The sequence below is a fragment of the Siphateles boraxobius genome, unplaced genomic scaffold (assembly GCF_051911475.1).
Source record: "Siphateles boraxobius isolate OS27281-9 unplaced genomic scaffold, OSU_SipBor_1 148, whole genome shotgun sequence".
NCBI lineage: Eukaryota > Metazoa > Chordata > Actinopteri > Cypriniformes > Leuciscidae > Siphateles > Siphateles boraxobius.
The window spans coordinates 350943-372773 of NW_027508753.1; the positions used below are offsets into that span (position 1 = coordinate 350943).

Consider the following 21831-nt stretch of genomic DNA (forward strand, 5'->3'; position numbering starts at 1 on the left):
GCGCGAGAACTGAGAAGAGTACGTTCTTCTTATAATACTACTTGTTCAGTTCTCGCGCATGCGTCGTGGAAATCTCTTGAACTCTCGTCTCAGGCCCACAAGGAAGAAAAGGAATAGTCGAATAAAGTCGTTATTTATGGGGTTTTTTTCGGAAAAAAAGTATTCTCGTCGCTTGATAAACTTATAGTTGAGCCACTGTAGGCACATGGAATATTTAAACATGTTCTTTAATGACTTTCTGGGCCGTCAAGTTTCATTCCCTCTGGCAGCCTATGTAGCAGTGATCCACCTCTCAGATTTAATCAAAAATATCTTCATTTGTGTTCCGAAGATGAACGAAGGTCTTACGGGGTTGGTACAGCATGGGTGTGAGTAATTAATGACTTAATTTTCATTTTTGGTGAACTAACCCTTTAAGCTAAGACTCCTACGTAAAAGATTTTAAGCTAAATTAAGAGTTTTCTGAGAGGATTCTTAGAATCTTTATGAATACGGGCCCTGGTCTTTGACCCTATTAAAACAAACTCAGTAAGTGATATAATTTTTGATTTTGGCAGATCTGCTCCTCCTGAAATTACATAATCAGTGAAGCTCCTCCCACTAGAATTACATCATTAGTGAAGCTCCTCCCACAGCAATTACATCACCAGTGAAGCTCCTCCCACTGTAATTCTCCAATAAATGCTGTAAATTCCCATCAGCTACAAGTGAAGACAAGTATCAGAGCATCAGGAAGAGCTGAAATCTGTAAAGACTGAGTTTATTAAAGAGGACAGTGAGAACACGAGTGATCCAGAACCTGCAGAATGAAACACACTGAAGATCCTGAAGAACAAAGAGGTTGGTAATTATTCTTCATTCATTCATGATGCTGAAGAACATTCATGTTAGAAACATTCAAGCATTTCATCACTTTCAGATAAACAGTTCAACTATGAAATGGGTACAGGGAACATTTCGGTCAAACAAAGTGTAATTTTAGCTCTGGTTTATATGTGTTTCGCATTTTTTTTGCAACCATGTTACAAAAATGTTGGACATTTCTCAATATAGTTTAGTTTTTTATTATTATTATTATATTTTTAAAGGCTAACTCAATTTAATTTATTGTGAAAAATGAGTTAATTTTATTTAAAGGGTAACTCATCCCTAGCCTGGCTGCGCCCTCCTACTCACTTCCGCTCAATTTCATTTTCCTTCAGTACTACGTCTGGGACTGCTGTATATTCTTAGGTTTCCAGAAATCAATTTTTTGTAGGACCAATCAGCAAATAGAGGGAGTGGCTGAGAACGATGTAGCGACTGACCGAATCCTGTTTTCCTTTCACTACTGAACAAATATGAACACATATATGTTTAATTCACAAAACCTTGAATCATGTGAAATGGTGCCCCAATGTCTGCCAGCAGGTCATTGATTAACTCCATTTATGACGCATTGCGCAATCAAGAAACAGGTCCCCGTTGTTCTCGAAACCCTCACGTGGTGCACACCACGGATGTACAATATGCCCTAAGGATACACACACACACACACACCACACATACCCGCACACAAACGTCCTTTGTGTGCAACTTAGGATAGGAATGTCCTTAATGTATATAACACAGAATTGTATCTAACCTTCCTGTATGCATGCATATCTAATTAGTTTTGTCTTATTCTATAGATGTAATTGGAGACTGGTCTGTAACTTCAAATCTTAAGTGTATTTCTAAAGAAAGATTACCTAACAGTATCATCTTCTGTAACTCGCCCTCTTGCTAGGTCATAAAACTTTATGACCCCCAAAAGGAATTCCAAGGGAATCACAGCTCCCACTTGAATTCTGATAAAGAAAGAGGAATAGACTCTGCAATCTTATATTTTCTATAAGTATAACCCCTTAAGAAATGTATAAACATGAATTTGATCTTTCCTAGGTCATGGTAGCCGGTATTATGGCTTTATAGTCGTGTGAGTGAACATTAAATGTGAGTAATTCTGTATATGAATGTAACTTTATGTTTCTTCTACTCTTTCCGGCCATTCTTGGTACCTGTTTGACCGTCTTGTTTTGACTAAACCAGTCATACATATGATATTACAGTAAAATGCATTGTTCTGTGTGTGCAATCTTTCTGGCTAGAAATTACAAAATTTTATAGCATCATCAATTATCCTGACAAGACAAAGAAGAAATTTTCCCGCTTGAGATGCTCTAAGATGATTGGTTCACATACACGAAGCAGGCGTGAACCCCTCCTCTCTATAAGAAACTGACACCCCGGTGATCTCTCTCATCCTGACCGTTAGTTTCACTTTCTCATCCTCTATCTCTCTCTCTCTCTCTCTATATATATATATATATATATATATTTCACTCTCTCTCTCTCTCACTCAATCTCTCTCTCTCTCTCACTCCCGTGTTTATTCGTTTGTCTCGTTAGTTTTACTGTTTATTGTACATACATGTATCCCGGGTTTAAATGTAGAATTCTGTCTCCGTAGTTTCATTTTATTAAAACCATTATATTCTTGATTGCTAATTGTCTAAAGTTCTCATTTTTACAAAGTCAATGAAGTGTTCGACCCTTTTGCTACAAAGCTTTACAATTCGTTACTATTTCAGTAATCTAAATTTTATAATAACAAGAAGGTGATTTTTCATGGCCAGAAAATAGCTTTTTTGGAATTATAAGAAAGAGATAATTTTTGTTGAAAATGTATAAGTTAATCTTACGGCCGTTTGCTGGACAAACAGATTGTTCGATAACTAAATTAATTCCATTTAAGGTTATCTCATATAATCGATCTGTAATAAGACTATTGATATTTTAATGACGAACCATAACCCATTATGGTGATCATTCATATACAATCGATCTATTTCCAGCTTCGATAATTTAACTGTAATATGCAATATATTGATCATTCATGATTAATTATTAAATTCCCTATATATATAATTTGAGCTAATTTAATGTAAGACTCATTGTCGCTAGAACGATGACGTTGATGTAGTGCGTCAGTTTGAGTTGGAGTTCAGTAACGCAGCGGAGAAAGACGTGAGAAAAGCTATTCGGTCCGTTGTTGCAAAACTGCCGAATATAAAAAATTTAAAGCCGGAGCAAGAACAATGTTTGCTAAGTTTTTTGGTGGCCATGATGTTGTGGCCCTCCTCCCCACGGGGTTCGGGAAAAGTTTGATTTTCCAGCACACTCCGCTAGTGGTGAATGAGTTAGCTAAGGCGAACGATAGGGATGCTAAGTACGCGATTGGCTATGGGAGATCCTGAGTGACTCTGGGCAGATCCAATAGTTTTGAACTTTAACAGAGAACCCGCCTACAAGGAAGTAAACGTTTCTCAATGGAGAGAGGCCAGACTCTCTGTACAAATGAAACGTACGAGAGTCTGGTAGAACCAAGCTAACTCAGCCCCTGGTCAAAGCCTGACTCCACCAACTGGCGATATTTGAAAAATGCTGTAAAAGTGGGCAGAGCCACAACTCTGTAGGCAAGGGCACACTCTACATAGCGAACTACATGGCCATTGAATAGATACAGCAGCTGTTTCAGCAGCGCACCGGTATGAGTGTTTATAGTTTAGTGAAATGGGTGTGGTTTTTGATAAATGGCGTTATGGTTTTGAAATTTTAGTTCAAAAGCCTGATTAGAGTGTTTAAGCTATTGAGAAAATAGTAATACACTCTAATATACAATAGTGAGCCTCTATTTCTGTTATTTCAAGTGACACTGGAAACCAAATGAATCAGTAAAATATAATGTAAAGAGTTAAATAGAATAATCAAATGTCTATTTAAATTATGATATAAATGACCAATAATTAATTGGCGTTGTGTTTCTGATGTCCCACCTTAAAACCTTTTAATTATTACAGTCCCGTCACACTAGAACTTTAATTCCAATGACTCCCATTCATACGCATGTGAACAGTAAAATATATTAAATATCAATCTAAACATTGGTATCAACATTATGATACTATTGTATATGCTAATATGCTATAATGCTAATATTATATTAGATAATTGTGTCATTGATCAAATTTATTTAATCGTTCTTGCTACAGAAACATGGGATTTGTGTCTATAACATTTTAAATATAACTATTTAAAGATCAATGTACCTCATTTATGGAAATTACTATTTGTTATTACATCAGAGCTCTTTTTATGTCCTTTCACTTCATATTACTCTCGTTGAATTATTTTTGTTGTACTGACTATTAAAATACTTTCATTTCAGACCTGATGGAAGAGAACGAGGAGAGTGATGAACTGAGTGAAGTGAAGGAGGAACATCATGTCAAACCTGGAGAAAAACCTTTGAGTCGCTCAAAGACTAAACAGACATTTTTAAAGAAAAGAAGAGCCAAGAAATCTTTCACCTGCACTCAGTGTGGAAAGAGTTACACAACCAAACGAAATCTTAAGATTCACATCAGAGTTCACACTGGAGAGAGGCCGTTCTCCTGTGATCAATGTGGAAAGAGCTTCACACAAAAAAAATTTCTTCAAAGACACATGTGGATCCACACTGGAGAAAAGCCGTATGCATGTGATCAGTGTAAAAAGAGTTATTCAGATAAACAAATGCTTGACCTTCACATGAGAATCCACACTGCAGAGAAACCATTTAAGTGTGATCAGTGTGAAAAGAGATTTTCGATAAAAAATTATCTTAAGCTGCACATGAGTGTTCATACCGGAGAGAGACCGTTCGCGTGTGATCAGTGTGGAAAGAGTTACAAACGATCATCACACCTTGATGATCACATGAGGACCCACACGGGAGAGAAGCCGTTCACGTGTGATCAGTCTGGAAAGAGCTTTGCACAATCATCAAACCTTGATGTTCACATGAGAGTTCACACCGGAGAGAAGCCGTTCTCATGTGATCAGTGTGGAAAGAGTTTTGCACAATCATCAAACCTTGATGTTCACATGAGAGTTCACACCAGAGAGAAACCGTTCTCATGTGATCAATGCGGCAAAACATTTCATTGGGCGTCAGACCTGAAGAGACACCTGGCAGTTCATACGAAGGAGAAGCCACATTCATGTTCTGTGTGTGGAAAGAGTTTTTCACTGTGCTGTAATTTACATAAACATCAGAAAACTCATACTGGTGTGAGAGAGTACATGTGTTTTGAGTGTGAGAAGACTTTTACTACAGCTGCACATTTAAAACTGCACCTCCTTTCTGCAGCTGTAAATTCCAGAGACTTTTCTCTTCAAAACCAATAGACTGAAATTAACCCACTTTTGGTTTCTAACCAACAACGTTCTCAAAATTGCTTTCAATAAGCTGAACTAATCGCCAGTATTTACCTCACATATATCTTATGTATCATGTATGTTTTATATAACCTGTGAAGTTCTTTTTGTGTGTTTAACAGTTATTACAGCCTATTCTTAGTGTTTTCTACCTCAGTTATAAGATCTAATCACCAGAAGTTTTGCCTCATATATGTATATGCTCTGTATTATGTGCTTTGTATCACCTACATTTATTCAGCGTCTTAAACATTTATCATAGCTAAATCCTTATTAACTCTTACCTCAACTATGGGAAATATAAGTTAATTGGTACCTACTTGATAGGTAAACGATTTATAGAATTTTGATATAGTAGAATTGTGTAGGATGCACCATATTTAAACTATGAAAGTTGGCTTATTAAAGTGTTTGAGCACACACAATCATGTGAAAATTATGCTAATTACATGAAAGAACCGGAGAACGGGGCGTTGGTCCCGCCCAATATAATATCTGATTGGCTGACACACTCGGAAGGACAGGTCGGACGGACACGCTTATAACCCAATGACAAGCAGCTCTGCGTTGCTTTTTGCCTTGCTTTTGCAGTGACTTTTGCTCTTGCTTTGATTTTGTGTGGACCTTTTCATCGTCTAGCGCGTAGGCTTACATGCTCTTCAAACCACCAAGAGCTCACTCAGAACTCATCAACTCTTCCATAAGAGCCTTCGTTGAACTTCGTCAAAGAACCCCCTCTCAGAGTCGCTCCAGCAGCTCCTCCAGACTCAGAGGAAACTCCGTTGCATAGCAACTCGCAATCCAGGAAACCGGCACACGAAGCGCCACTCGGCAAAGCCAACCAACCATTCACTATCGAGTGCTATCCCTCAGAACGCATCATCGACCGACTGCCAGCCAATCAGTGCCGAGGAGGTTCCCGCCAGCCACTTTGTCACCGAAGGGTCTCCTAATTCTTGCTGAACCGGTACAAGTCCTATTAAGCAAACGAACAAAGGTTGAATTGCTAGTATATTGATTCTCTCAGGTTGCGGTTAAGAAATAGTGTCTAACGCTAGACATTTGGGACTCCATTCATACTACGTTAATAACATTATATTTTCTGTCACTGTTTGAATGAATGTTTGTCTGTTTTCGTTAGATTAGTTTGTGTGTATTAGAGTAGTTTAATAAAGTCTTGGTTGATTTTACATACAAGTGTCTTGTGCTGTGTGCTTACAAGTTACTGCCTTAAAGGGTTAGTTCACCCAAAAATGAAAAATCTGTCAGTATTTACTCACCCTCATGTTATTCAACCCCGTAAGACTTTCGTTCTGGATCACCCCTCCATAGGCTTCTAAGGGATTGAAACTTAAAAGCCCAAAAAAGTCATTAAAGACATTGTTAAAATAGTCCAAGTGACTACAGTGGCTCAATCTTAAGTTTATCAAGCGACGAGGAATACTTTTTGAGCGCAAAAAAACAAACAAAAATAACGACTTTATTCAAGTATTCATTTCCACCTCTGTCGGCCTCGAGATTTCACTTAGTATCATTGCGTAATGCTTCTGGTTGAACGTCACACGCATCACACACATGACCAGCGTCGGCCAATAGTGAGCCTGCGTGTGATGTATAACACATATGCTCTATCTACGCTGTTACACTACGTGAAATTCCGAGGCCGACAGAGGTGGAAATGAATACTTGAATAAAGTCATTAATTTTGTTTGTTTTTTTGCGCTCAAAAAGTATTCTCGTCGCTTGATAAACTTAAGATTTAGCCACTATAGTCACTTGGACTATTTTAACGATGTCTTTAATGACTTTTTTGGGCTGTCAAGTTTCAATCCCTTAGAAGCCTATGGAGGAGTGATCCAGCTCTCACATTTAATCGATAATATCTTAATTTGTGTTCCAAAGATGAACGAACATGAGGGTGAGTAAATACTGACAGAATTTTCATTTTTGGGTGAACTAACCCTTTAAACTGTAGATTTTGTTACCTTGCTCATAATCAGTGATCATAATTTTATGATATTATTACCGTAGGCCACGGGTAAATATAATGTCCAGAATTAATAAAATACCCTAATCTCAATTTATCGGTGGATGAATAGTTGATAAAGTGTATAGAATTAATTGTGAATAATTTGCAAAAAATTAGGTTCTTATTCATTGTAATTCAATCACCCTTTGAGTTTTATTGATCCTTGTTCCCCTACAATGGATAATATAAGATAAGCAGCAAGGACGTTCACACTAATAAAACTCTAATACGATTTTCAATGTAGCCAACTATGCCTGGACTCCAAGGTCTTTCACCCAAGGATATGTAATACTCGGACAACACAGGTTTGTTCTTCCCCATAGAGGACTGAGACGGTTCTGACAATTAAAAGCAATTTATTTCATAAAATTTTTCCACATTGAGAAACACCACATTCACTAGTTAATACCTTCCAGACATTTACCTCTTACTTACCCACAGATGTTAATACAAAAAGGTATTTTAGATAAATAAAACAAAGAAAATGAATAGAAAATACATAAAGACTGGGGGTTATTCAAAGACACTAACAGGAAAAAGGATCCCTGGCCCACCTTGTAAGTAATCACTCACTAGGCACTAGGCACACTACAAAGGCAATGAAACAAATCCACACTCAAGTGTGTTTAACACTACAGTACACCCCAAAAGTTGGTGGGCCAAATACCCCTTTACAGATGTCTTAGAGAACCCACAGCACTTAAATTACAGGTTCATAAAAAGAATAATACCAGCAAAACACAGCAAATGTATAAGGGAAACAAAAACAGTAACTTATTTATAATGAAGACAAATCAGCAGTGTAGTCTGGGTCCGTGTATCCTGCTGATTACAGATTCGCTTAGACGGCTCCGAGCTGGAAGCACGCCATTAGGCGCACACACACACGCACACACACGCACACGCCACACGCACACTCACTTTTTAAAGCATAAAATAATCCCCCAAAAATAGATCATATTCACTGCGTCAGAACAACGTATATGAACGCCTGCATGCTGCAACATGCTCTCACTGCACTGTAGCGACTGCAGAACAGGCCAATTTTTTTTGTTGCCAAAAATCCACTTTACACCTGTTGTGAACTATTTTCTTCTAAAGTTTAGGAACTCAGAAGCGAACACCAGGAGACTCGGGGTTGCATCTTATAAGCAGGATTCTTTTATTTTCTGTAGTCTGCTTCCAAAGTCGTACCCAAGTCTAACTCAATATCTAAAAACACAGTGTTTTATCCTTCCAAAGGGGGAGGGATTTACATAAAAGGGGGGAGGCAATCTGAACAAAGCATGTAAATGTGAAGTACAGGAATCAGCACTTTATCGGAAGTTACACAGCCCTGATCTCGTCAGCATAACAGTATGATTCAAATGTAAATATCCTAATCCAATCAGCCAGATTCTTTACCGACAGGGACAGTGGCTCCGAGAGCCATTAGAACAAAGGCTGAGAGTTTCAGTAATCTGGCCGACTCTATCACCCATCTTAATGGCCAGGAAGTGCATACAGACAAAAGCTAATGTCCGACACCTGAATTGCTTGACTTACAATAGAGAGATCAGGACTGGCAATGGAATCTCTTACTGATAATTCTGATATCATCATTTATACTTCCAATGCTAAATTCAGTCTACTAAACTTTCTCAGTTTATATACTATTGTATTGGAACCTAAATTAAAACACTTAATAAATTTGTAACACTACACACCCATCCACATACGAGATTGGACAAATATGTGACCCATACTACACAGATCCATCAGGAAAAGGTAGAAAAAGGGAAAACAAAGGGGGTAACCAGAAATGGCTAAACGCAAGCTCAACTTCTTCTTCTTCTTCTTCTGTGAATTTTATTGGCAGTTTGCAATCTATGTGCATTACCGCCATCTACAGGAATAAGGTGTGATCACATTGGGACGTGAAGTGAGCTGCTATCAAATTAGCTGCTAATTTGAAATGCTGCATTTAAAGTAGATGACTTTATTTTAGTTTTTCTGTTGATTTTTTTTCTCTTTAATACAGACTGAGTCCTGGGGCCCGTTCTTCGTACGTTGCTTAAAACATCCGAGATCAAATGAGAAATCGAAGATGATATCATCGGCCTAATCATGATCTGGCTAATTGGGTTCTTCTAACACAGTGGTTCCCAAACCTGTCCTGGCGCCCCACCAACACTGCGCGTTCCCTTTCGTTGTCACTCCGAGTTACGTCGGATGACGACGAATGGGGTTTCGCTTAGAAAGCCTATCAACTTCGAGTATTACAAAACGAGCCAATGGCAAGGAAATGCCATGGGTCTGCGGAATTTGCATGGCGTAACTCCGCCCCACCTCGTGGGTATAAAAGGAGGAAGCCGGCAGCAAGCAGATATGTTTTCGCTTCGGAGCCAAGTGTATTCTTCTCTCCACAAGCCATCTCTGAATTGTCAGCTTTACAAACGAGTACCTCGAGTGTTGGTGTGACGGCGATCTACGGCGAGAGCGTGCTTCCTGCTGATCTGTTGAAGTGGTCTGCCAGTCGGTGCGTTTCTCCCCGGGTGCTTCAACACTTGAGTTTTCTCTCACTAAAAGAGCTTACACGTGGCACGTCTTTTTAAAGATGTCTCGCCCGTGTACTTCTGGTTGCGGCAGATTGGTATCGGACTCTGATGGGCACGAGCGTTGCATAGTATGTTTGGGCATTGATCATGCTAGAGCAGCGCTCGTGGATGACTCATGTTCTCTCTGTGGGAACATGACCATCGCGTCATTACGTTCGAGACTCCGTGAACTCGCAAGAGTGAGAGTCCCCTCATCCACCCCCCGTCCTGCGGCTGGTGGCCAGGGTGACCTGAGGGTTACGGTCTGGAACAAGGCGCCGACTATGTGTCCGCGACCCCAGCCCCCCTCTTCAATGACGGTGCCCGCTAGTGAACTGCTGATTCCCGCGGGTCTACCCTCTGGTGGCTCGCGTGCTTCAGTTGAAGCTACAGAGGAAGATGCCATGTCTGTTGCAGCATCACTAGGCGGGTTTGACTCTTCTGGAAGTGAGGGCTCGTCACAGCTGCCACCTTCCGGTGTGCATACGGCTGTGCTCGAGTCTGATCCGGAGATGACGGCCATGCTTTCCCGGGCAGCCGCGAGCATCGGACTTGAGTGGAGGCCTCCACCCTGTCCTGAGCGCTCGCGGCTGGACGATTGGTTTTTGGGTAAGGCCGCCGACCCTCGTCCTCGGCAAACCCCAATACCTTTCTTCCCGGATGTGCATGATGAGATCTCGAAGTCCTGGAAGACCCCCCTGTCTTCTCGGGACCGCTCGCTGGTCTCATCCGCCTTTCCTCCCCTCGATGAGGCAGCTGCCCGTGTGTACACTGGGCTTCCCCCGGTTGAACGCTCTGTTGCCATGCAACTATGTCCTCAGAGTGCTTCTTCTCGGGGCGAGCCTAAGCACCCATCCAAAGCCTGTAGATTTTCGTCGACCCTGGTGGCGAAGTCTTACAGAGCGGCGGGACAGGCGGCTGCTTCACTGCATGCTATGGCCACTCTGCAGGTCTACCAGGCCCAGATGCTCAGAGACATGCACGAGGGTAGGACAAACCCAGGGCTCTTTGATGAGCTGCGCGCCGCGACCGACCTTGCTCTCCAGGCGACGAAGGTTACCGCGCGCTCCCTGGGTTTGGTGATGTCCACAGCTGTGGTCCAGGAGCGACATCTGTGGCTGAACCTGGCTGACATGCGGGACGCTGAGCGGACCCGTCTGCTTAACGCCCCCTTGTCCCAGGCCGGCCTCTTCGGCGGTGCAGTTGAAGACTTTGCCCAACAGTTTTCAACTGCCCAGAAACAGACCGAGGCCATCAGACACATTCTGCCCCGCCGGCCCGCTGCTGCCTCCAGCTTGCCGGCCGGGCAGACGCCTCGACCTGTTTCCCGCCGAGGGCGCCCTCCTGCGGCTCCCGCCCCTCCCGCCCGGACCACGCAGCAGCCTCCACCCAGGGCCGGTCGCGGAGGAAGCCGTAAGAAGGCGCCACAGCCCTCTCCTACCCCGCCCCCCGCTAAACGCCGGGCCAAGCGGCGCTCCTGAGACGGGCTGCTCAGGGATGATGGTTGTTTCGCAGGAGGTGGTAGCAGGACCACTCCTTCCCCCGGTGGAGGGCCGGGGGAGAATCTTTTGTTCTCCACTCCCCGCTGCTCACCCACGGGTGGGCAGCACCCTAATGTGGTTAAAGTCAGAAACAATCCCCTCTTCCCTGAGCTCACAGAGTTCTCGGGCGACACAGAGCGCCGCCCACAAGCCGTGCTCTCCTCGCCCCCCTCGACCCAGAGGCGGTTGACACGGCGTGCCGTCCACGGACCGCTTCGCCCCTGTCCCCCTCTGTCCCCAGACCCCTGGCAGAGCAGGCCCCCGCGGGACGACCAGCCTGGTCCTCCCCTGGCCCCCTCTGCCAGGGCGCGGTTGCTAACTGTGCCCCCTCTCCGGGCCGCTATGCCGTCCACATCTGGGCCAGTTACTCCGCTTCGCTGCCCCTCCGGGGGGACGCCTGTGGCTCGCATGATCCCGTTGGTTCAGTTCCTGGGAGCCTGGCTAGAGCTTCCCCGTCTGTCCCACTGGATCGCGCGTACCGTCAGGCTCGGCTATGCGATTCAGTTCGCACGGTCTCCTCCCCGCTTCAGGGGAGTCCGCTCCACTTTGGTCGGTGGCAATGCCCCTATCATGAGAGCAGAGATTGCCACCCTGCTGGCGAAGGGTGCAATCGAGACTGTCCCTCCAGCCGAGATGAGGTCCGGCTTCTACAGCCCCTACTTCATTGTCCCCAAGAAAACCGGTGGGTTACGGCCTATCCTGGACTTGCGCGTGCTGAACTGCTCCCTTCACCGGATGCCGTTCAAGATGCTCACCGCCAAACGCGTTTTCGAATGCATACGGCCCCAGGATTGGTTTGCAGCGATCGACCTGAAGGACGCCTACTTTCGTGTCTCCATTCTTCCTCGACACAGACCGTTCCTCCGGTTTGCTTTCGAGGGGCAGGCATACCAGTACGCGGTTCTCCCTTTCGGGCTAGCCCTGTCTCCTCGCATCTTCACGAAGGTCGTCGAGGCGGCCCTTGTTCCCCTTCGAGAACAAGGGGTTCGCATCCTGAGTTATATCGACGACTGGCTGATCCTAGCTCACTCTCGAGATCAGGTTTGCGAACACAGGGACCTAGTGCTTCGGCACCTAGCCCGTCTGGGCCTTCGGGTCAACTGGGAGAAGAGCAAACTTTGCCACGTGCAGAGGATCTCTTTTCTCGGTATGGACATCGACTCGGTCGCCATGTCCGCGCAGCTTACGAGCGAGCGCGCGCAGTCACTGCTGACTTGCCTAAGACAATTCGAGGGCAAGAGTGTGGTTCCACTGAAACTTTTTCAGAGGCTCCTGGGGTATATGGCATCTGCAGCCGCGGTCACGCCGCTCGGATTGCTTCATATGAGACCGCTTCAGCTTTGGCTTCGCGACCGAGTCCCGAGGCGGGCATGGCAACACGGCACGTTCCGAGTACCAGTTACTCCGACCTGCCGTCAGTTCTTCACCCCGTGGGCGAACCTCGGTTTTCTCAGGGCCGGTGTCCCCCTGGCACGAGCTTCCCGGTATGTTGTTGTCTCAACAGATGCCTCCACCACGGGCTGGGGCGCCATGTGCAATGGACATGCTGCTGCGGGCTCCTGGACAGGACCCCAGCGGCTGTGGCATGTCAATTGCCTCGAGTTGTTGGCAGTACGCCTTGTCCTGCACCGCTTCCGGGCGCTGCTCAGGGGTCAACACGTACTAGTCCGTTCAGACAATACCGCCACTGGAGCGTACATCAACCATCAAGGTGGTCTACGCTCCCACCGTATGTCACAATTCGCTCGCCACCTCCTCCTATGGAGTCAGAAGCATCTGAGGTCGCTTCGAGCCATCTTCATTCCCGGAGCGCTGAACTGTGCAGCCGACGAGCTCTCACGGCTTCAGCCCCTCCCTGGAGAATGGCGACTCCATCCCCAGTCGGTTCAGCTGATTTGGGACCAGTTCGGGGACGCGCAGATAGATCTGTTTGCCTCTCACGACTCGACCCATTGCGCCCAGTTCTATTCCCTGACCGAGGGCACGCTCGGCACGGATGCTCTGGCGCACAGCTGGCCGCAGGGCCGCAAGTATGCGTTCCCCCAGTGAGCCTTCTTGCGCACACTTTGCGCAAGGTCAGGGAGGACGAGGAGCAGGTCATTCTGGTTGCCCCTTACTGGCCCAACCGGACCTGGTTCCCCGAACTAGTACTCCTCGCAACAGCACCTCCCTGGCCGATCCCTCTGAGGAAGAACCTTCTTTCTCAGGGACGGGGCACCCTATGGCACCCTCGTCCCGATCTTTGGAACCTCCACGTGTGGCTCCTGGATGGGACGAGGCAGGTTTGAGTACCCTACCACCAGCGGTGGTGGCTACCATCACTTCCGCTAGAGCGTCGTCCACGAGATACGTCTATGCGTTGAAGTGGAACCTCTTCGTCAGCTGGTGCTCTTCTCACCGAGAAGACCCCCGGAGATGCTCGATCAGTGTTTTGCTTTCCTTCCTTCAACAGGGGCTGGAGCGAAGGCTGTCTCCCTCCACCCTGAAGGTCTATGTTGCCGCCATTGCCGCACATCATGACCTCATCGAAGGTAAGTCGGTGGGGAAGCACGACCTGGTCATCAGGTTCCTGAGAGGAGCGAGGAGACTAAATCCTCCTCGTCCTCCTCTCGTTCCCTCTTGGGACCTCTCAGTGGTTCTAACTGCCCTGAAGAGTGCTCCCTTTGAGCCCCTGCAATCAGTCGAGCTTAAGTTCCTGTCTATGAAGACAGCGCTCCTGGTTGCACTGGCCTCCATCAAGAGGGTTGGGGACCTGCACGCATTCTCCGTTGACGAAGCGTGCCTGGAATTTGGGCCGGCTTCCTCTCACGTGATCCTGAGACCCCGGCCTGGATATGTGCCCAAGGTTCCTACCACTCCCTTTCGGGACCAGGTGGTGAACCTGCAAGCGCTGCCCTCGGAGGAGGCAGACCCAGCCTTGGCACTGCTCTGTCCAGTACGCGCTCTCCGCGCCTATGTAGACAGAACGCAGTGTTTCAGGACCTCAGACCAGCTCTTTGTCTGTTATGGTGGGAAGCTGAAGGGAAAGGCTCTCTCCAAGCAAAGGTTGTCTCACTGGATAGTGGACACCATTGCTTTGGCTTACCAGCAGCAAGGTCGACCGTGCCCCCTTGGTGTGACTGCCCACTCCACCCGGAGTGTGGCGTCCTCTTGGGCTCTAGCGCATGGCGCCTCGCTATCAGACATCTGCAGAGCTGCAGGCTGGGCGACACCTAACACATTCGCCAGATTCTATAATCTCCGAGTGGAGCCTGTGTCCTCTCGTGTGCTCGCTTCAACCAGCTAGTACCGGACCCGCTCAGGTGTCTTCGCTTGCTCGCCATTCCACTCCACGGACTGGATACATGCGATATTTTCCTCAGGTGAGCTTCTCCGAAAGCCCTGAGCTCCTCCAGCACTCCTGACGTCGGCGCCAGTATCTATTGCCTGTGCGTCGGCTAGGTGCCTCCCGTGTGCATGGTCCCTCCTCTGAGCGACCCCCACATGTGTATTTCCACTGTAAGCCTCTCTGAGCGTGTGTCTTTCCCTTGGCAAGCCACCTTGCCACCCCTGGGGTTGAAATATTCCACCTGCGGCTGGACACCCCAGTGTTTTCCATATGCTTCCTTCGGGTCATATGTGTATTCTCTAAGTCCCCCCCCCTCCGGGCTGGCATTAATTGCATACTTCCCCTAAGCTTGGGATATGCTTCCCAGTGTACCTTGGTATTCCTGTGTTATATGGAGTCCTTTGTCCAGGCTGACAGGGATCTCGATTTACGCAGGGCACTGGAAGACAGCTGAGAAGGTGGCGTGATTAGACTGGTAACCCCATTCGTCGTCATCCGACGTAACTCGGAGTGACAACGAAAGGGAACGTCTACGGTTACGTATGTAACCCTCGTTCCCTGAGTAGGGAACGGAGACGTTACGTCTGCCTGCCACTTTCCGCTGTACCGCGGGGATCGCCTGAGCTCAGTCTTGGCTCCTCAGCGAAGAAACATATCTGCTTGCTGCCGGCTTCCTCCTTTTATACCCACGAGGTGGGGCGGAGTTACGCCATGCAAATTCCGCAGACCCATGGCATTTCCTTGCCATTGGCTCGTTTTGTAATACTCGAAGTTGATAGGCTTTCTAAGCGAAACCCCATTCGTCGTCATCCGATGTAACGTCTCCGTTCCCTACTCAGGGAACGAGGGTTACATACGTAACCGTAGACGTTTTCTTTGTCTCCCTAATCAAACACACTTGATTCGGCTCATTAGCTCATTAACCCATGTGATAATGAGCTAATGAGTTAAATCAGGTGTGTTTGATTAGGGAGACAAAGAAAACGCGCAGTGTTGGTGGGGCGCCAGGTCAGGTTTGGGAACCACTGACACACCTGCCGGTTATGATTAGTAGGCTATAGCTGGTTTGAGTTATCTGAGATAATTGTATGAAGGTAAATTGGTAACAAAACTCGAGAACACGTAGATGTGAATTTGACAACTTGTACAATAAATATTCGTACTTGTACGCTAAAATGTACACTCACAGCTTCAATGTGAAAACTTGTAAAATAAAAATCTGAACTTGAATGCTAAGATTTACACTCGCAGACAATAGTCACAAACCTGTATTCTGAATTTGAAGCTGCAGACAAGCAGTCAAAAATTTGTAAAATGCCATTCACAAAAATACAATGACAGTCACTAACTTGTAGCCTAACATATATTTGCACGTATTCTTACATTCACACTCGCAGTAGGGCTACAACCTCAAGTAGGCACTTGTAACTTCTCAAATCTGTCACTGCAATTTCAAATTTCGCGCCTTGACTTTTGCTACTCTTTTCGCGATTTTTTAGATTCAAAACTAACTTGTGCACTTGCAACTCAGTGGCGGCGAGAGAGGAAGGGGGGCGGGAGTGGGGGTGTTCAAAGGAGCCGTTTTATTGGTTGGCGCCTAGCCAATAAAATGGGACTTCTGTTATATGTGATCATATCACGAAACCCGCTTCTCGGAGACGATCTGAATATGATCTGAAACGCTAAAGGTGTTGTTGTGAGGTGTATAGGCTATGCATGTACAAATCTTTTGTATATTTAATGTTGCATTAAAAAAATAAAGATCTGAAATGCTAACATGGCTTAATGCATTAGACTGATATTAAAAGAAATAAATGATATTATCAAACTCAGTAAACAACACCATACTAATAATGCAGGCTATGTACAGAAAAGCAGATCAACACAGAATATGAGCACAATGCAATAAAGACAGTGGTTTGAAAAGGTCAAACTCAGGAAACACCATGCAAAGCATAGAAAAGTAATTTGCACGCGTTTAATTGTACGTTAAGCATTTCCCCAGATAGCAATGAGTCGGCGGACCACCGGCGGCGCTCCGGAGATCGCAAACACGTTTGACGGCGCACCGCCGACGGCAGGTGCTTTTTAAAAGCGGCAGCCGCCTTCCTACCGCCTTCGTTCCGCGGCCGGCCCGCAGGCCAGCCGCCGTTCCGCCGCCGTTATACCGAAGGCAGACCTTCCGCGGCCCGTCGGAGGCAAACGCTATTTTCGAGCGAGCTGTCCCGCCGCTTATTGCACTTATATATATTTTTAATATTTATAGCATGTAGTTTATCAAGGATAATGATTGATCAAACCAGACAAATTTCCATTTGGCATTTTAATTCCACATTTCAAAGTACAGTAACCGTCATTAAAACAAGATGTCAGATCACTGAAATATAACAGAAAAATACAAATACATATATACATACACACACACACACACACACACTAACATGCAGGTTTCCAATTACATTTTGGTTAAAAAAAAACACTTGTAAAAAAACACAATTTTAACAATTACAATACTTGCTAATAATATAGGGGGTCAGCTCTGGGATGAAAAGAATTACCAGTAAACACAAGTAATGAGGATATTTGGTACCAAAGAAAGTGAAGGATACCAAATAATTTGAGGTATAACATCATATTTACAAGTGATTTCTAACAATAGGATAAGTGGTAATAATTTAGAGTAAAGCTCTGGAGTAGAATATACCATTATAACTGCAATGCTGACCTGTGGCACAAGTATTTACAAGCTATATTTAACAATAGAATAACAGTTAAGCACTGTGACGGAATGAAGTAGAATATTTGGTACCAGGTAATGTGCAATATCAAGTATCAGAGGTATGAAATAGTATTCCAAGCTATTTTTAATAGAATAACAGTTAAGCACACTGATGGAATGAAGGTAGAATTTTTAGTACTAGTTCAAGTGCAATATAAAATATCAGGCACGAAATAGGATTTACAAACTATAATAGAATCGTTAAGCACTGACGGAATGAAATAAGCCAATACTGAAGTCACGGCAAGTAGAATATTTGATACCAAATGTGCAGATATCAAGTATTAGATGTATAATCTAGGATTGACAAGCTATATTTAAAAATAGAATAGTTAAGCACTGTAACAAGGCTTTTTTAGAGGTCTTGATGTTACTGACTGCAGGATAAAAAAAGGGTTCCAGTTGTCAGTGATGCTGGGGTGTCAGCCTAGGTTTAAGGGGTCAGCTGTGGGTCCCTCTCAGCTGTGCGGCGCCTTTTTCCACCTTCACAGTCAGATGCTCCATTCAGGTAACGCGTAACGTTAACCTGGATCGCTTCAACAGTGGCATCCTGGGTCGCCGGGTTCTTCCGGATGGCTCCTGTAGAAAATAAAGATCTGTCATTACATTTGAATGGCATAAGGTCATACACATCTACTTAAATATAAAAAAAATATCCAACTTACTTTGAACAATGGTCTTCAGGAAAAGGTCTCTAAAACATGCTTTATCCCCTACACCAGCCCAGGTTGTATTGATGGAAAGGTGTATTGATGGAAAGGAAGATACTCTGAAGCATTCGCCACACGGTTGTCTTTAGGTCCCTCCCACATGCGATTTCCAAAAACCGAAGCTGAAAATACAAAAAAACAAAAGTGTAACAAATTACATTTCTCTGAAGCTTCTCATAAATTTAAAATGTAACAGGCTGTGGATTCAGACTGTAGAATATGCAGTGTACAATCTTAATTTTACTTTTTAGAAGAAAAAAAAATGACTGTTTTTTTTTTTTTTACTATGGCGTTATAAACGAAATCAGCACACTTACAAATCGTTCCTGGAGCTCTTTATCCTGCCTCATACTGTTGTCAAGTAACGCCAAATCTTCCTGGGTGTCTAGGGGGAGTAACAGATCCCCTGGCAGGGATAACTCTCCAACAGACACATTGGCACTGAAAATGTTGCAGCATAGTGTCCATTTTGTTGTCCATGCTACGCCCAACATCACCAAACTCTCCAAGACGTTGCAGCATTGGGGTCTGATCTGCACCTACAGGGGTTCCCAGAATAAAAGAATAAAGTAGTCAGTCCTGGTCCCTCAACTACTAAACTATGACAGTTATATCTAGGTCTACTACATGTACAGGTGACCCCAGTGGGAATTAAACCAACAACCAACACCTGTGTTGTTTGCAAGTTGTACCTGATTGCCCAGTGCGAGCAAACGTCTTCAACATTGTCCCAACTTGCTTAACCTGCTCTCGAAGTGAGCCGCTGTTATCTGAAGCTACAAAATGAAAGGCATATGGTAATTTTGGACCTACATCACACACAAAAAAAGTTAAATTTAAGAAAGTGTGCATGTTCTCACCTGCTGGTGCATTGCTTTCCCTCAGGGCTTGTTTTTCCATTCTGGAGTCTCTGGAAATCTACATAAAAAAAAAAAATACAACTAAAGGCACTATTTTCAATACTGTTAAAACACTGGACACTAAGACATAGGCCTAGAATATACCTTCATAGCAGAAAACTTCATGCTGTACACGAGGTGCCAGGGGGGTCCAAGGGCCAATAACTGAGCGATGACTTTCTCCTATTGTTTAATCAGGCACCCAAGGAAGTTTTCAAATGGGAAGCATGAGATGTTATCAAGGACATTGTAAGAATTGATCAATTAGGAAATTCCAGACAGTCTGTTTCGGGGGTGACCAGACACTGAGAGGACAAAAGGACCTCTCTGGAGATTACCATTTGAACTTGCCTTCATGCACCATTGAGGCGAAAGTCTCACCTCCGAACCAACTTCATCTACATCTCCCCTCACCCCCACCTGAATGCACCCAAGAAAATGTAGTTTTAATGTGAATGATTATCACAGAGTATTTTCATGTTTAGTATTATTTAAAATTTGGCATCTTGTCTGAGGTGCACCAAACCAATCCATGCATGTTGTATGTCACATGTTCTATTCCATAAAGCTTGCTGCAGTGATCAAAGAGAACCAATATTAACCACTGTTGCTACATTGTGAACTGAACTAGCAGCATACTTGTTCAGACAAACAAAATAATTTACACAACTTATATACATTATTATGTTATGTTTTGTTAGAAAAAAACACAAGTTATACGTAGTCTTTCTAGATGTAAAGCTTTGGCTAACTACTGTAAGTAGCGAATTACATTTCTACATGTAACGTTACTAGCAACATTGCTTAACCTCAGTGTGTACTGTAACAAAGGCAAAACAGCATGTGTTAGCTAACATTTGCTAACGTTAGCTGCTGGACTAGCAGCATACTGCAAGAACAAAGATTACTAACTTAGATATTTTAAAAAGATAAACTAAAAACAATGTAAACATAATACTGCGTTACACAAAAAGGAAACATATACTTACTTAAACGATGGTAGTCGATAACTTTGCTAGCTAGCAAACTGTAGGCTGTAGTAACTTCGGCAATCTTCTTCTTCTCTTGATTAATGGCGGATTGTAAGTTGTAACCAACTTTTAGGTGCATACCGCCACCTACCGTACAGGAGTTTGTAACACCGTGCTATTTAAAGGGGGGGGTGAAATGCTCAGTTTCACTCAATCTCATATTAATCTTGAGTACCTATAGAGTAGTATTGCATCCTTCATATCTCCAAAAAGTCTTTAGTTTTATTATATTTATAAAAGAAAGATAGGCTGTACCGAGTCTTTCCGGAAAAACCCGAGCGGGTGGAGGCGTACCGTGTGGGCGGAGCTAAATAATCACGACACGAGCGCGCGAAGCTTTTGCGTTGAGAGCGTGTGGAAGCTGTGAGTGACATCCGAAAATAAACCATGGCTAACAATCAGATTCAGCCATACATTTTTGATCCAGAATCAGATCCCGAGGCTGAGATTGAAGACGACCAGCAGCAGCAGCAACAACGACTACAGCAGGACGTCTCTATGTGGTGTGTAGGCCTACTGGAACGGTATAACTTATAACTTATTACTTAAACAATATAAGGGCTCGTTCATACAGAACGCGTTTTTGCTCACAAAAACGTGAGATGGGCAGTGAAATGGGTGAAAAACATAAGGTCTCGAGCGTTTTTTTAAAAATAGAAATGATTTAAACTTGAGCGCAGTGTTTTTAGAACACCATGTCATGCGCGAGTTTTACAACATTTGTGTGTTGTAAACAGACAGACTGGTTTATGAGAACATGATTTATTTTTACAATAAACAAACTGACACCTACAGTGGCCAGCTAAACAAATGTATTTAAACACACACCATACATCGCATGCTCCATAGATACATTAACTGTATGTGATCATGTTGTTTACTTTCTGTGCTTACACGCCGATAGTTAACAACTCACAGACATTTGAAGCAGTTTTACTCACCGCCTGCGGTTCCAACGCACGACCGTGAAACTTTATCGTTGGGACTGCTCCATCTTTGAGTATTAGGCGATCTGCAAATCCGGCGTTGAACTGGGCCTTGTTTATAAAACTATTACTGTCGAAATGAAGGGAACAAACAAAAACACTTGCACAACTCCGTTGCTGCTCTGGAAAAACAAAATCCATCCACAGGTCCCTTAACGCTGGGTTCTTTGGAAATTTGTGCAATGTTGTCTTGCCCTGGCAACCAAAAACACACTTTTTTGGTGCCATTTTTTTAATTGCAGCGCAGCCGAGCCCAGCGCTCTGATGGGCATAGGCGTACTCTCGCACGCACTAGGCTACAGATGCGCGCGCGCCCTTCCGGGAGAAGTGCCCTTAAGACCCGTATAAGGAAATTCCGGCGACTCTGACGTCACACAGGCCCGTATTCGAAAAAAACTTTCCGAAACTTGTGACAAACCGGAAGGAGTATTTTTGGAACAGAATTACTCCATCAAACTTACAACTTCATTTTTGAAACTTTGTCCATGTTTAGCATGGGAATCCAACTCTTCAACCGTGTGAAAAACTCACTAAGCATGAAACAGCATTTCACCCCCCCTTTAAGTGTTCTAATCTAACTGCGGCAAACTGATACAATGTGCTCTAGTCATATTGTTAGGAGAGGGGCCAGACTCAGTGGCTCCAGTGCATCATCGAGCCACCGTTTTAGCC

General features: G+C 44.5%; 1 protein-coding gene and 1 long non-coding RNA gene across 2 annotated transcripts; one reads left to right on the top strand and one right to left on the bottom strand.

Moving 5' to 3' along the window:
* The first annotated feature begins 587 nt into the window (after positions 1-587).
* LOC143738536 (uncharacterized) lies at positions 588-5250 on the top strand. Its single transcript, XM_077230528.1, has 2 exons — positions 588-840; positions 4250-5250. Exons 1-2 carry the CDS (start codon positions 807-809, stop codon positions 5248-5250), a joined length of 1035 nt encoding a protein of 344 aa, XP_077086643.1. The 5' UTR covers positions 588-806.
* A 13043-nt stretch (positions 5251-18293) lies between these two features.
* On the bottom strand, positions 18294-19010 carry LOC143738526 (uncharacterized). Its single transcript, XR_013203894.1, has 3 exons — positions 18936-19010; positions 18561-18782; positions 18294-18365 (listed from the first exon to the last, which is right to left on the bottom strand). It is a non-coding gene; the product is annotated as an uncharacterized LOC143738526 (long non-coding RNA).
* Between the last annotated feature and the right edge of the window lie 2821 nt (positions 19011-21831).